Source organism: Silurus meridionalis, chromosome 18 (assembly GCF_014805685.1).
Source record: "Silurus meridionalis isolate SWU-2019-XX chromosome 18, ASM1480568v1, whole genome shotgun sequence".
In the NCBI taxonomy this organism is placed as follows: domain Eukaryota; kingdom Metazoa; phylum Chordata; class Actinopteri; order Siluriformes; family Siluridae; genus Silurus; species Silurus meridionalis.
Window position 1 is genome coordinate 19,775,969 of NC_060901.1, and position 13,726 is coordinate 19,789,694.

General features: G+C 40.7%; 1 protein-coding gene across 2 annotated transcripts; it reads left to right on the forward strand.

The window, feature by feature from the left end:
• The first annotated feature begins 6,106 nt into the window (after positions 1 to 6,106).
• On the forward strand, positions 6,107 to 13,656 carry LOC124401085 (twinfilin-1-like). 2 transcript variants are annotated; one of them, XM_046873066.1, is made up of 10 exons: positions 6,107 to 6,419; positions 7,014 to 7,091; positions 7,189 to 7,367; positions 8,686 to 8,781; positions 9,133 to 9,168; positions 9,277 to 9,381; positions 10,089 to 10,214; positions 10,730 to 10,880; positions 11,164 to 11,285; positions 11,371 to 13,656. In XM_046873066.1, the coding sequence occupies exons 1-10, from the start codon at positions 6,395 to 6,397 to the stop codon at positions 11,536 to 11,538; spliced, it is 1,086 nt and encodes a 361-aa protein (XP_046729022.1). In that variant the 5' UTR covers positions 6,107 to 6,394; the 3' UTR covers positions 11,539 to 13,656. The 2 variants fall into 2 exon arrangements, with proteins under 2 accessions (XP_046729022.1, XP_046729023.1); XM_046873067.1 differs by lacking the exon at positions 9,133 to 9,168 and having other exon boundaries at positions 6,115 to 6,419.
• Positions 13,657 to 13,726: the final 70 nt, after the last annotated feature.

Sequence of the window (13,726 nt, forward strand, 5' to 3'; positions counted from 1 at the left end):
CACACACGGAACACACATTGGAAGATACACTGGAACACACACTGGAACACACATTGGAACACACATTGGAAAACACACTGGAACACACACTGGAACACACAAAACACACACAAGAACACACATTAGAACATACACTGAAACACACACGAAACACACATTGGAAGACACACTGGAACACACACTGGAATACACATTGGAACACACATTGAAGACACACTGGAACACACACTGGAAGACAAACTGGAACACACATTGGAAGACACACTGGAACACACATTGAAACACACACTGGAACACATTAGAACATACACTGGAACACACATTAGAACATACACTGGAACACACACTGTAACATACACTGGAACACACATTGGAAGACACACTATAACACACACTGAAACACACACTGGAACATACACTGGAACACACAATGGAAGACACACTGGAACACACACTGAAAGACACACTGAAACACACACTGGAACACATACTGAAACATACACTGGAAGACAGGCAACACCAGGCATGATGATTGAAATAAAAAGTTGTGCTTGGCTGCTTCCCATCATCTGCTGAAAGTTATGGAAATGTTAAATGAAGTCGTGTCACTGAGTGCAGAGATTAGATTTAGATTAGACTCACTGACATGATTGTTAATCTCGGCTTTATAAGACTGCGTGTATTTATGGGTGTATTTATTTTTAAAACTCGCGGTTGCCTTCGGTTCCACAAAAGTCAATAATAATGTAGTTTAGACGTTTAGTAACAGCCAACAGGAAAAACGAGCCTCACTGCCAGATCATTTCTACCGACTGCTGCAGAAGCTGGAACTTTTTTAGTAAAAGACATTACTCATTATATCTCATTTTATGTAATGGCACAAATGTATGAATAAAATAAACAGAAAATAATAAACAGAATCCCCCTGGTTAAAATGACCGGTTTTGTGATAGAAACAACAACAAAGAAATATCATGTCTTCTGATACCTGCAGTATGATGTAAACATCAACAAAATATCCTGATTACAGACGTGTGTATGTGGTTTTATTATCGGGCTGAGAGTAAACCAACAACGTTAAAGCTCATACTGAATGTGAATATCGTACACCTGCAGTGAAATGATCTGATGTTTCTCACTGAAATAAAAGCAGGTATCGAAACAAAACTATAAAATCTCGATCTTTTTTGCTGAACTCCACGTGTGTGAAGTGAATTGTATGTTGTGATATGAATCCTCAGACTCACACTGACACCGGCGGCTCTAAATTCCAACACGAGCATGCACTGAATAGCAGTTTATCACTTTAGGTCCCGTAGGACAGAACGACTATTTCCTGTGACGAATGAATCTGACTCCATGGTGACCGCCATGACAGATGAGGTGATTACGCATCCACATACCCCTCCTCCTCACACCCCAACCCCCTCCCTCCTCCAACACCCCGCCCCATTCCTCAGGAAAAGAAAAATGGAAAGATCGAAAGAAGAGAAATCACCCGTTTCTTCCCCGAGCGGAACTAAACATGTGCACTGTACCATCCGCTGCTGGAACCGGAGACCGCCTCGCAAATATACGAGTACAATAACCGAGCGCTGGGGCACTGAGCAGCGTTCCAGCATCACTCATACATTAACTCCAATACCACAGGGAACTTCTACCATGCTGGGGTAGGCCACAAGAGCACACTGAGAGTGAGGGATCGTTCATTATCAAGTGCAGAGAGAGATGGAGAGAGAGAGAGAGAGAGAGAGAGAGAGAGAGAGAGAGAGAGAGAGAGAGAATTCTTCTCTATATAGTAGATTAGGTATTGTTTTGTTTCGCGTTTAAATCTACACTAATCCTCTCAATCACTGTTCTGTGAAATTTTGAAAATTCACAGTAGGATAATAATAAAATGAAATAGAAATGCGTTCTGTATGTTCTGCTATCAGCTGGCAGCTTGGCGTGCCACAGTGATGTAGCAGGATCCGTCTGTACCTCACAGCTCCAGGGTTCCATTCAGAGTTTTGCATGTTTTTTTTTTCTCCATCTCTGCATGGGTTTCCTTCAGGTGCTCTGGTTTCCTGTCAGCAGGTAGGCAAACTGGTGAAATTATAAATGGCCTAAATGGTGTGTGAATGTGTGTCTGGTGCCCTGCAGTGACTGGCATCATGTCCTGCATAGATTTCCCAGTGGTGTTCCAGAATCATTTCTGGATCGACTGCAACCCTGATGAAAGGAGGAAAAAAAAGAAAAGAGACACAGGAAGGAAAAGAGAATATGAAATGTGCCACTACACTGTAAAGACGACTGAGAGGAGAGAACTGGAACTGGAACTTTGGTATTTTGGGATTTTTATGCAAATTAAATTCAATTAATTTTAAAGTGTTTTTAACAATGGACACGTCTCAGAGCAGCTTTACTGAGATAAAGTTGTAATAAAGAATCTATGTAGAGGGAACCGAATGTCCATTTATTACAGTTTGTAGGTAAGTAAGGTACACTTTCTACACCCTGAAGTATAACATCATATGTACAGTGGATAATCACTGTGAGAGTCTAAAGTAGTGTTAATGGCTGCTTTATGTAATACAACACATGCAGGAGCTGCTCGTCTTTTCTCACCAGGAATCTTATTGCTTTATTGGCTAAAATGTTACCATAATTGTTCTCTTCTCCTTCATGGTACCTCTTTATTTGATATAATTAAAGAATACGATTACAATTTTTTATAATTCAACTGCAAAACGTATGCAAAATTCAGACAAAGCCATAAAAATTCACATTTGTACATTAAAGTGGCACATGGCTCATTAATAGAATGAAATAAGACCTCACGTTGTCTTCTCTGCTCTTAACACAAGACCTGCAGCAGAATATTATTTACTTTTGTAAAAAAAACAACATAACACAACAGCGCCACCAATGGGTGCAGGTAGAAATACAGTGCATTGTATGTAGTAGATCCTGCAGATGATTTTGTTCTATTGAAATGCAGCAGTTCATTTTGAAATAGATGAAATAAAGGAGTAAAGTCTGTTCTTAATTATTAGAGGACATTGTAAGCTTGTTATTGAAAATGTTTACAGATTGACATCAGTAACTTAATAAAAATCTCCTCGGACACATAAATAACATCAGATACCATGCAGTCCAGTCTACAGAGTTCTAGAAATGAGAGACGTGAGTTTTTTTCTCTGGTCCAATTGAACCTTCTTGTGTTTGTATGAGTTTCATTGGATTCTGATTCGAACAAATGGTGTGTGTGTGTGTGTGTGTGTGTGTGTGTGTGTGTGTGTGTGTGTGTGTGTGTGTGTGTCCATGTAAGCATTTTAAAAAGAAACAAATTGATCTGTTCCCCTATTAGAGCAAACTACACATTGCAAAACACACACACACACACACACACACACACACACACACACACACACACACACACACACACACACACACAAACAAATGACACTGAGCTTGTGGATTGAGGATATAATTAAACTAATATCATAATGCTTGCCCAGTGTGTGTGTGTGTGTGTGTGTGTGTGTGTGTGTGTGTGTATGTGTGTGTAATCCAATCTGGCAACCCTGCAGCTTATTCGAAAAGCAGGCCCAGTGTAAAAGTGGTGACAGATGGACACCAGCACTCACAGCTTTCCCAAAGACACAACACCGGGCCAACAGTTACATGCATCAGTGACTTTCCCTTTTTTAGCTGCTTTATATAAACATCATGCCTTTTTGGGACGACCTGCATGTCTTCAATCCGGATATAGTCCCAAGAAATGTATGGAGTTTTGGGTGCTGTGTGTTTCCTGTACATCCCGTCTCCAGAACACGTCCGACTCAATGTGCTGTAGTGCGTGTTAAACATTGTGTAGCATTTATGGCAAAAAACATATATGACAACACACACAGGTGTTAGCAATTATTCATTGTTTAAGATAGATAGTCATGAACATTCATTGTTCATATTGAAGTGCAAGTTCTTTCTTTCTTTCTTTCTTTCTTTCTTTCTTTCTTTCTTTCTTTCTTTCTTTCTTTCTTTCTTTCTTTCTTTCTCAGTTTTTCGAAGTGCTCAATAAATTGTTTGGAAAATGTCGCCACTTGGTGGTCAAGATCTGATGTACACCTGCAAAAGATATATTGACGTATATATTTACACAAATCAGGTATAAAATTATGACGTCATAACATGATGACATTATAACATTATGAGTGGTGAAGTAAATAACACTGACTATCTCTTCATCATGGCACCTGTTTGCATAAATGCAGCTAAAATAGATATTGTAGCACACCAGGAAACAGTATAACCTAAGTGATATACAGATATGAACCAGTTTCATTAAATAAACGAGTCTTTACGGTGCTCATAACGAGATGAGTGACAGAGCAGCATACACACCTTCATCTTTTACACGCTTCTCCATACTTATTTCCTCTTTTTTTCTGAATTGGCCCCTGGGGGTTTAGACCTTTTTGTCATTCATGACTTTTATTTGGATTCAGTGCTCCATACTGAGATGACGTCACTCCCACTGGATACTCTGAAGGCTGACGTGACGTCACCCATGTGCTTTGTTTTCTGTACTATTGTGTATTTATTCTCCAGTCTCTTGTCTATGAAAGAAGATTATCAGGTATACTGATACCAAAATATACCAAAATACTCAAACAGTTCTTCTGGCACCTCCACTAAACACACCATCTGAATCTATTCTGAAGAAGCTGAAGCTCTTCACCTCCATCTGTAAGACTTTATGTATCTTTGCTGGTGTTCCTAATAAAGTGGCCAAAACTACACAAATATACAGCTTGGTGTGTCTTTAGTCTGTATTGTAGCAGTTATGACATGTGCTGTATGAACACTGGAACTCTTACACTTTCTACAGACTGGGTGTGTTCATAATAACCTTTCATCCACAGCATTCATTACTCTCCTACCATCCCTTCAGAGAGAGAGAGAGAGAGAGAGAGAGAGAGAGAGAGGATATGGGCGAGGCAGATGAACACCAGCAGTAAAGTTTAGTATTTATAGCTGTAGCCAGCTGTAGGGTGGAGTCTGCAGTCCCACACCCTGCACTGCATGGGCTGAGTAGATTACAGTATGTAGACCACATGAGCCACTTTGCTGAACATTTCTTCGGAATGCACGTCTTTTTTCTTTCTTTTGAGTGAAAACTCGCATAAAACCCTTCATTAGAGGAACTTAAGCTCATTTCAGGGTGTAAAAATCACTGAACTGGATGAGCTGCTGAGCGTGTAGAATATACTACTATAGTACTACTAGAAATACTAGATCCATTTCTGGGAACCCAATCAGAGTTTGAAGCCCCAGAACCTCCAGGTCCGCCCTCTGTGCTCCAGGTGCAGTGTAACATGCCTGACTCTGAGCTCGGTCCACAACTTCCTCACCTCACTGGGATATGAGAAAAACATCTTTCCGCATCGTCACTGATTCAGTAGAAGATCTGCAGCTCTCACTACAATGTGATGTGTTTTTATGTGCTATAGTCACATCATTATCCTACATTAATAGCGATCTCAGGAGTTTTCATTCTGATTTTCATTTTGGAGCTAAACACAAGACCAACAAGATGTAAATGGTGGTTTTCAGTCTTTATTTTAATGAATGTGGTGTGAGATTTATGACCCTCTGACCACAGGGGTAAGAAAGTGCGTAAGTGCCACTGGATAAAGGAAAGATATGGATGAGTATCTCCCTGTGTGCACTGTAGCAGAGAAACACCAGAGAAAACCCACCTGCTGTCTTTACTGTGACCCTTAACCCCCACCCAGATGTTGAACCCCAACCCAGATGTTGAACCCCCACCCAGATGTTGGACCCTCACCTGGACTCTAGTCGTGCAGTGGAGCAGATACAAGTGCAGGGTCAACAAAGAAAGACAAGAGATCCGCCTTATGTGTCCCTCAAACTGTACTGTGCTTTACACTGTAGGGTGCAAAAGTAATGACACCCTTTGATGCTCTAACAAATACTGACTGAGGGTGTTTTTTATTATTATATTTACTTAATTCACTTTTATAAAACAACAGAATTATGTGTGTGTATATGAAAATCCCAGTGTTTTTAAATTCAGTGTGAATGTTGAGGAGTTTGTAAGGTGTGAGGTGAAGGAAGCAGATGGAAGGAGAAGCGTCCACATTAATGCTGTAAACGGGGATTTTGCTTTTAGATAATAATGAGTGACTGATATAAAACCTTTGGAATGTGAGTGTAACACCGGCAGGTCCAGGATGGAGTCTCAGGTTCTCGCGTCACGTGATTGAGGGCAGTCCTGGGCGGTGACGTCATGCCAGAGGCCGGTTCTCCTGAGTCAGATCTTTGCAGATCCTCACTTCCGCGTTTCCGTCTTCTGTTGTAAACTGCGAAAGTCTGAAGAAGCGGAGAAATGTCTCACCAGACCGGCATCCAAGGTAAAACTCTCCCTCAGCAGCAGGTCTTCTGGAAAAGGTGGGATCTGAGCCGCTTCCTGCTCCACACCTCCTGGGAGTTTGTGTCTGTGCGCTCGTGCTCCTGACTGCGCCTCTGAGCGGGTTAAAGCACGAGCAGATCTGCGGAGAGAACAATCTCAATCTCAGTGTCATGGAGCTTTTATTACTCACATATTATCATGCAAACGGGAGAAGTTAGGAGAAGATCGCTGATGCATCCACAGCTCGTGTCTCTGATTTGGTCAAAGGTTTTATTCTTTACTGTCAGTCTGGACTTCTGACTTTAGATCCTTTTAGGGAATCTACATTCCATTGTTCTGTAGGTCGCTCTTGCATCTAACAGGGGTTTCAAACTTCATATTATTTCATGACTCATTGCAGTATCTACAGCATGTTTCTGGAGCTTCTTAAACACTAGAATGCAAAGTCTAGAATACAAACGAATAACTTGTGTGCGTGAGTGTGCGCGCGCGTGTGTGTGTGAGTGAGCGCGCGTGCGTGTCCAATTGTTATCTTCAAAACCGACATGAGGTCAGATTGGATTAGATGCTCGTGTTGTTTGCTCTGTGTCAACAGCTACTGCAGAGGTGAAAGAGATCTTCACCAGGGCACGCAATGGAGAGTACCGCCTCATCAAGGTGGTGATTGAGAACGGTAGGTTCGAGGCTCTGTGTATTTATCTGACTTTTACAAGACATATGATTAAGGAAAGATCTCTGTGCCGAGTCTACAGTTCTGCTGTCTTCTTCAGAACAACTTGTTTTGGGAGGAACCAAATCTGCAGCCCAAAAATGGGAGGTGGAATGGGACAGTTCCATCCTGCCTGTGCTGGAGGACGATATGCCGGCGTACGTCCTCTACAGGCTGGACAGCACCAACAATCAGGGCTATGAGTGGATCTTCCTGGCATGGTCTCCAGATCATTCTGCTGTGAGTAGAACGTGTACTGTAGTGTCTCCAGGGAGATGAAGTGTGAAATACAAGACCTTTAAAATGTTTATTTAAACTAAACAAGCTGAAGCACATTGTTCAATGAAGCTCTCAGAGAAATGAACTGTTACACTGCATTCTGAAGTAGAATACGACTCTATTCATGTTCCTCATGGTGAAGGTTAAACCTGTCCTCAGGGAGCCACAGGCTAACAGTAAATCGATGCTACTACCCAAGTCAGGGGGGAAGAGAAGGTTGGAGATTTGTTAGAACCCTAAAAGGTGAAAGGCTCATGGTGGGTGTGATGAAGACATGCAGGTAAAACCAATCGAAAGTCCAGAGCCACTTTATTCACTCACTGTTTCTCCAACGTGACTGAAGAAATGAACACCATTCTTTCAAAAGACTGAAGAAGAGTCCCTCAGTCGGTGTTTTGATGATGATGAAGATGAGGAGAATGCTGGTAATGATGAAGATGATTGTTTGGCACCTCAGTCCAACATCTGTTAAATTGTACATTTGGTATAAGATCTCATTGTTGTTACAAGAGGTGGCAGAAGCATTTTGTTTGCAGATGATCCATCCTTTCATCCATCCATCCATCCATCCATTCATCTATTCACATATCTATCTGAGGTTCTTGTTAGTATAATAAGAAAAGCAGGTTGTGACCAGCAGATCAGATGATTCGTTTTTAGAATTGATCCAGTCAGAAGTACATTTAATTCAGTGAAGTCTAATGAAAAGACAAATCATCAACTACTACTAACATTTCACACATTGATTAAAGATGAAAATGGTTTTTAGTGAAAATAAAACTGAAGTAATCTTTGGTTCTCTGCTGCTTGTGGATGATTTGATATAATAAACGTGTATAATTAGAGTGTAATCTTCTGCAGCAGCTCTGTGGGTTTTATTGAAGGCTGAGAAAAGCTGTTACACTAAAGACCACACATGAAGCTTCAGCAGCTGTGATTCTGTCTGAAAACTGCTTCCATCTGAACTCTCTGAGATCTTTAAGTCGCTCCTGAACAGAAGAGTGTGTACAGTGTACTCGAGAACGCTGAAGTATGAAATATACACACATGGAGCCAAATAGGATTTAGAGATTTCATCCTGTTTTGCCTAAAACATTTGCAATTCTAATTTTCTTCCGCGGGTTTCAAAAACCCAGTTTTATCTCAGCAGGAAGCAGATCCCAAACCACGTCACACTGTGAAGCCAAAACATCTCCATCCCATGCTTTATTTACTATATTTAATACATTTATATCTCTGATTATTATTATTATTACTTTTGGGTTAAATTTGTTCTCAGGTCCGGCAGAAGATGCTGTATGCTGCCACTAGAGCTACCCTAAAAAAGGAGTTTGGTGGCAGCCACATAAAAGAGGAACTGTTTGGAACAGTGAAGGTACAGAGAGAATTCCTGCTCTTCATTCAGTCCTGACTAAGTGAAGCACATTGCTACTGTATGATCATTTTAATCATCATTCAGAACATGTACATGTAGATATATTAAAAATCAGGACAGCAGTACGACTCGAATATTCACCTAAAGTTTTTAAATATGCTCATTTATGTATACAGTTATTAAATTATTTTACATCTGCTGTAGAAGATCTCAAACAGTCACAGTCATAAAATCTACTCTTCTGCTAATTAAACCTCTGACGCCACCTTCGGGTGATGAATGAGTGTTTTGTGGGCCGTTCAAAGGGAATGTAATATTCAGTTCATAATATTCTATATTTCTTCACTTTAGTTCCATCCTTCCCTGAGTGGTGATCTGTTTGATTTGGTACGATGGTGATGATCAGATTTGTGAACACTGTAATAAAAGTACTGAGAGATCATTTCAAAGTGAACTTCTCCATGACTGGCTCTAAACACACCGATCCCTGTGTAGGACGACGTATCACTAAATGGATACAAGCGCTACTTGGCGTCGCAGGCTGCTCCGCTCCCACTGACGGCCGCTGAGGAGGAACTGAGGCAAATCAAACTCAACGAGGTACCAATGGATCTTCAGTCAAATAAATAAGACCATCAGTAACACTGCATGAGCAGGTTTGAGTCACATATACTCCTCATCTAGAAGGTAGCTGTGAGTGATCATGTGACCATGGAGCTTAGTGTTTTATCTCTCAGCTGTGTGTTGGTCCCATCTGTCTCCATATCTCCAGTGTCTGGGGATTCATTTTGCCATGGCAACCAAACAATGATGCTCATCTCAGGGCACGGTGTTGTGTTGTAGCAATTATTATCAAAAATATAAGGGTTATTAAAAACATGAATTTAACCTCACAACCTTCTGATCCACTGAGGAACCTGTATCCTTCATCTGTCTGTAAACAAAAGGCTCGTTCTTCTTCTTCTGTCCAATTTGGGTTCAAGATCAGAAAATCGACATTAGAAAATGGAAGCTTTCACTTCCTGAAATGTTCCTCTCGATATGTTCACCATAGAACATGTGACTGAGGTCCTGGTGTGCCCTGTTTCCCATAAACAGTCTAAAAAAAAAGAAAGAAACCACTTGGTGAAATAACAAGCAAATCCTGAACAGAGCAACCAAATGAAATTAGTTAATGATTAGGATTAAAAAAATAAAGAGATCTTTACCAGGAGCTGTGATCATCTCCATGAGAACAACAGGGCAGATTATAGTGCATATAAACTCACTGTGCGTGCGTGTGTGTGTGTGTGTGTGTTTGTTTATAGGTGCAGACAGACATCCACCTGGATACAAAGCAGCAGACATTGCAGGGCGTCGCTTTCCCCATGCAGAGAGACGCTATGGAGGCCTTAGAGCAATTCAGAAGCAAAAGCATTAACTACGTTCAGCTTGTAATGAACACCTGAACATCTACACATACATCTACCTGTATAATGACTTTTTTGCTTAAACCAGCATCTAGTAGTACGTTTGAACATGTAATTCCAACATTTGCTCTGAGATGTTGGTCCAACACGACACTTGAGGAACATCAGTGTTAGCGCTGAGTCAGATGGGTTTTCTGTTGCTGTTCAATGTTTTAACCTGTGCACAACACTGACCTCTAGTGGATTCTCTGTGTAATTTGTTAAAGATCAGCTTCTGTGGAACGTTTATGGCATAAAGTTCTTATAAACAGGCAGAAGTCATTTCCAGACCGTTTATCCAGTGGTATTTAAGTTATAATCAGGACAGTTGGTTCCATATCTGTTCTCATCACCTTAAAACTTTTATCTTTTTTATTTTTCGGGGTATTGAAAAGTTTCAGGAATTGTTTACATCTCAATATTGTCATTATTTTGATATATATTGTGCAGCCCTAGCGTGTGCTCGTGCTCATTGTCAGTTGTGCTTGTGCGTTGTACAGGAAATCGATTTTCCGAAAGAGTGCATTAAGTTATCCAGCACCGCTCCTACAGAGCTACACGACCTGCCCAAAAGAATCCCTAAAGATGCTGCACGCTACCACTTCTTCCTCTACAAACACACACATGAAGGAGACTACCTCGAGTCCACAGGTCAGACTTCTGCTCTTCATTTACTCTATAAACAGTCCGGGACAAAAAATCAGCTAAATTCTGCTCATGGTATTTTATTCTCTTCTAATTACAATAACAATATTCTTTAATAATCAGTCTTCAAACACTGTGATCCAGATGTGGAACAGTGTCTCTGATGGGTTTCTGATGTTCTGCTCGGTAGTTCAGACTGAATCGTTGTCTTTATTGTGTGTATAGTTTACTGTGTGTGTTTTCATCCTTTTGTAATGGTGTTGTTTATTGTGGGGGTGTGTGTGTGCAGTGTTTATATACTCGATGCCTGGTTATAAATGCAGCATTAAGGAGAGGATGTTGTACTCGAGTTGTAAAAACCCCCTGATAGACACGGTGGAAAACAAACTACACATCAACGTTGCCAAAAAGGTAAAAACTAAACACGTGCAGGTGATGTTTTATTTGTGATAAATGCTCATGTGAACAGCAGTGTGGACACGTTCCTTTCCTACAGCTGGAGATAGAAAGCGGTGATGAACTCACCAGTGACTTCATGTATGAAGAAGTTCACCCGAAGCAGCATGCGCACAAACAAGCCTTCGCCAAACCCAAGGGTCCGACGGGGAAAAGGGGGGGCCGCAGGATCACTCGAGCTCCAGGGGATGCAGGGGAGGACGATTAACACTGACACTTAACAACTATGAACCTTTTTTAGAACTCCTGCTCTTCCCTAAAGCCCATAACTCGTGTCTCAGTAGATTTGGAAGACACTACAGTAGGAAGCATCCTGAGTGAGCAGCTCATTCAGAGACCTGTGAAATGTAATGAAGACACTAAATGTACCTCCACTGCTTTCTTCAGACTTTGATTTGCTTTAAATATACTAAAGTATGAAGGATGTTGAAACGCTGGTGTTTAGCTCAGAGTTGGGATTTAATTTAGCAGCTTTTTTATTCCACAACACAGTGACGGAACTCAATACAGCAACGAGAGCAGAGCGAATGTTTCTCATTTCTTTACCAAGATATTCATGTTTAATGGTTTAAGTTCCTGATGTTCTGAGCTGAGCAGAGATCTTCCACAGGAACTTTTAATGAAGGAGTTTAATGAAGAACAAATCATTTTATAAATTGACCATGTTTTATAAAGTAAAATGCTTTAATAACACAGAAAAAGGGGAATTTTCTAAATAACCAGTGAAACGTGAGCTTTTCCAAAAACATTTTATGTTGAAATTCTATTTTTCTAAACCTGCACATTTGGTACTGCAATTCCACATTCACCTGTCCAATCACCTCTACATTCACCTGTCCAATCACCTCTACATTCACCTCTACATCCAGCTCTACATCACCTATACATTCACCTGTCCAATCACCTTTACATTCACCTCTACATTTACCTGTCGAATCACCTCTACATTCACCTCTACATTCACCTCTACATTCACCTGTCCAATCACCTCTACATTCACCTCTACATCACCTATACATTCACCTGTCCAATCACCTTTACATTCACCTCTACATTTACCTGTCCAATCACCTTTACATTCACCTCTACATTTACCTGTCGAATCACCTCTACATTCACCTCTACATTCACCTGTCCAATCACCTCTACATTCACCTCTACATTCACCTGTCCAATCACCTTTACATTCACCTCTACATTTACCTGTCGAATCACCTCTACATTCACCTCTACATTCACCTGTCCAATCACCTCTACATTCACCTCTACATTTACCTGTCCAATCACCTCTACATTCACCTATACATCACCTCTACATTCACCTGTCCAATCACCTCTACATTCACCTCTACATCACCTCTACATTCACCTGTCCAATCACCTCTACATTCACCTGTCCAATCACCTCTACATTCACCTCTACATCCAGCTCTACATCACCTATACATTCACCTGTCCAATCACCTTTACATTCACCTCTACATCACCTCTACATTCACCTCTACATCACCTATACATCACCTCTACATTCACCTGTCCAATCACCTCTACATTTACCTGTCCAATCACCTCTACATTCACCTATACATCACCTCTACATTCACCTGTCCAATCACCTATACATCACCTCTACATTCACCTCTACATTCACCTGTCCAATCACCTGTCCAATCACCTCTACAGTCACCTCTACAGTCACCTCTACAATCACCTCTACATCACCTTTACATCACCTATACATTCACCTATACATTCACCTGTCCATTCACCTCTACATCACCTATACATTCACCTCTACATTCACCTGTCCAATCACCTCTACATTCACCTCTACATTTACCTCTACAGTCACCTCTACAATTACCTCTACATCACCTCTACATTCACCTGTCCATTCACCTATACATTCACCTATACATTCACCTCTACATTCACCTGTCCATTCACCTGTCCATTCACCTCTACATCACCTCTACATTTACCTCTACAGTCACCTCTACACCTGTCCATACACTTGTCTCAGCAGCCATACTTTTTGTTTTCTAATGTAATGTTTTAAAAGCACTTGGACATTTCAGGATGCAGGATGATGTAAACATTAACTTTGTTGAGCATTTTTATGAAGATCTATGAGCATTAACTCGTTTTCTAAATGAATTGAATTTCCAGCACAGTTCTGAACGCAGTTGCAGCTACTGAATACACAAACCACTATTCCTCTCGTACCTGTGTGTTAATGACTCATTTATATACAGTGTGTTTCTTCTGTCACGTCTGTTTTTATCAAATGAAACTAACATAGGAAAATAAAAATATTTAAATTATACTTTTGTTTCCTATTTTTGTTTAACCACCAAAATTCATCTTCTGCAGAACATTTTCCAGCCTCAATGTGT

Bases quoted from the DNA above. Each gene is read 5' to 3' on its own strand.
- LOC124401085 (XM_046873066.1), top strand. From the start codon at position 6,395: ATGTCTCACCAGACCGGCATCCAAG. The intron at 9,382-10,088 runs GTACCAATGGAT...GTTTGTTTATAG, and splicing joins GGCAAATCAAACTCAACGAG to GTGCAGACAGACATCCACCT. The intron at 11,286-11,370 runs GTAAAAACTAAA...CCTTTCCTACAG, and splicing joins ACATCAACGTTGCCAAAAAG to CTGGAGATAGAAAGCGGTGA.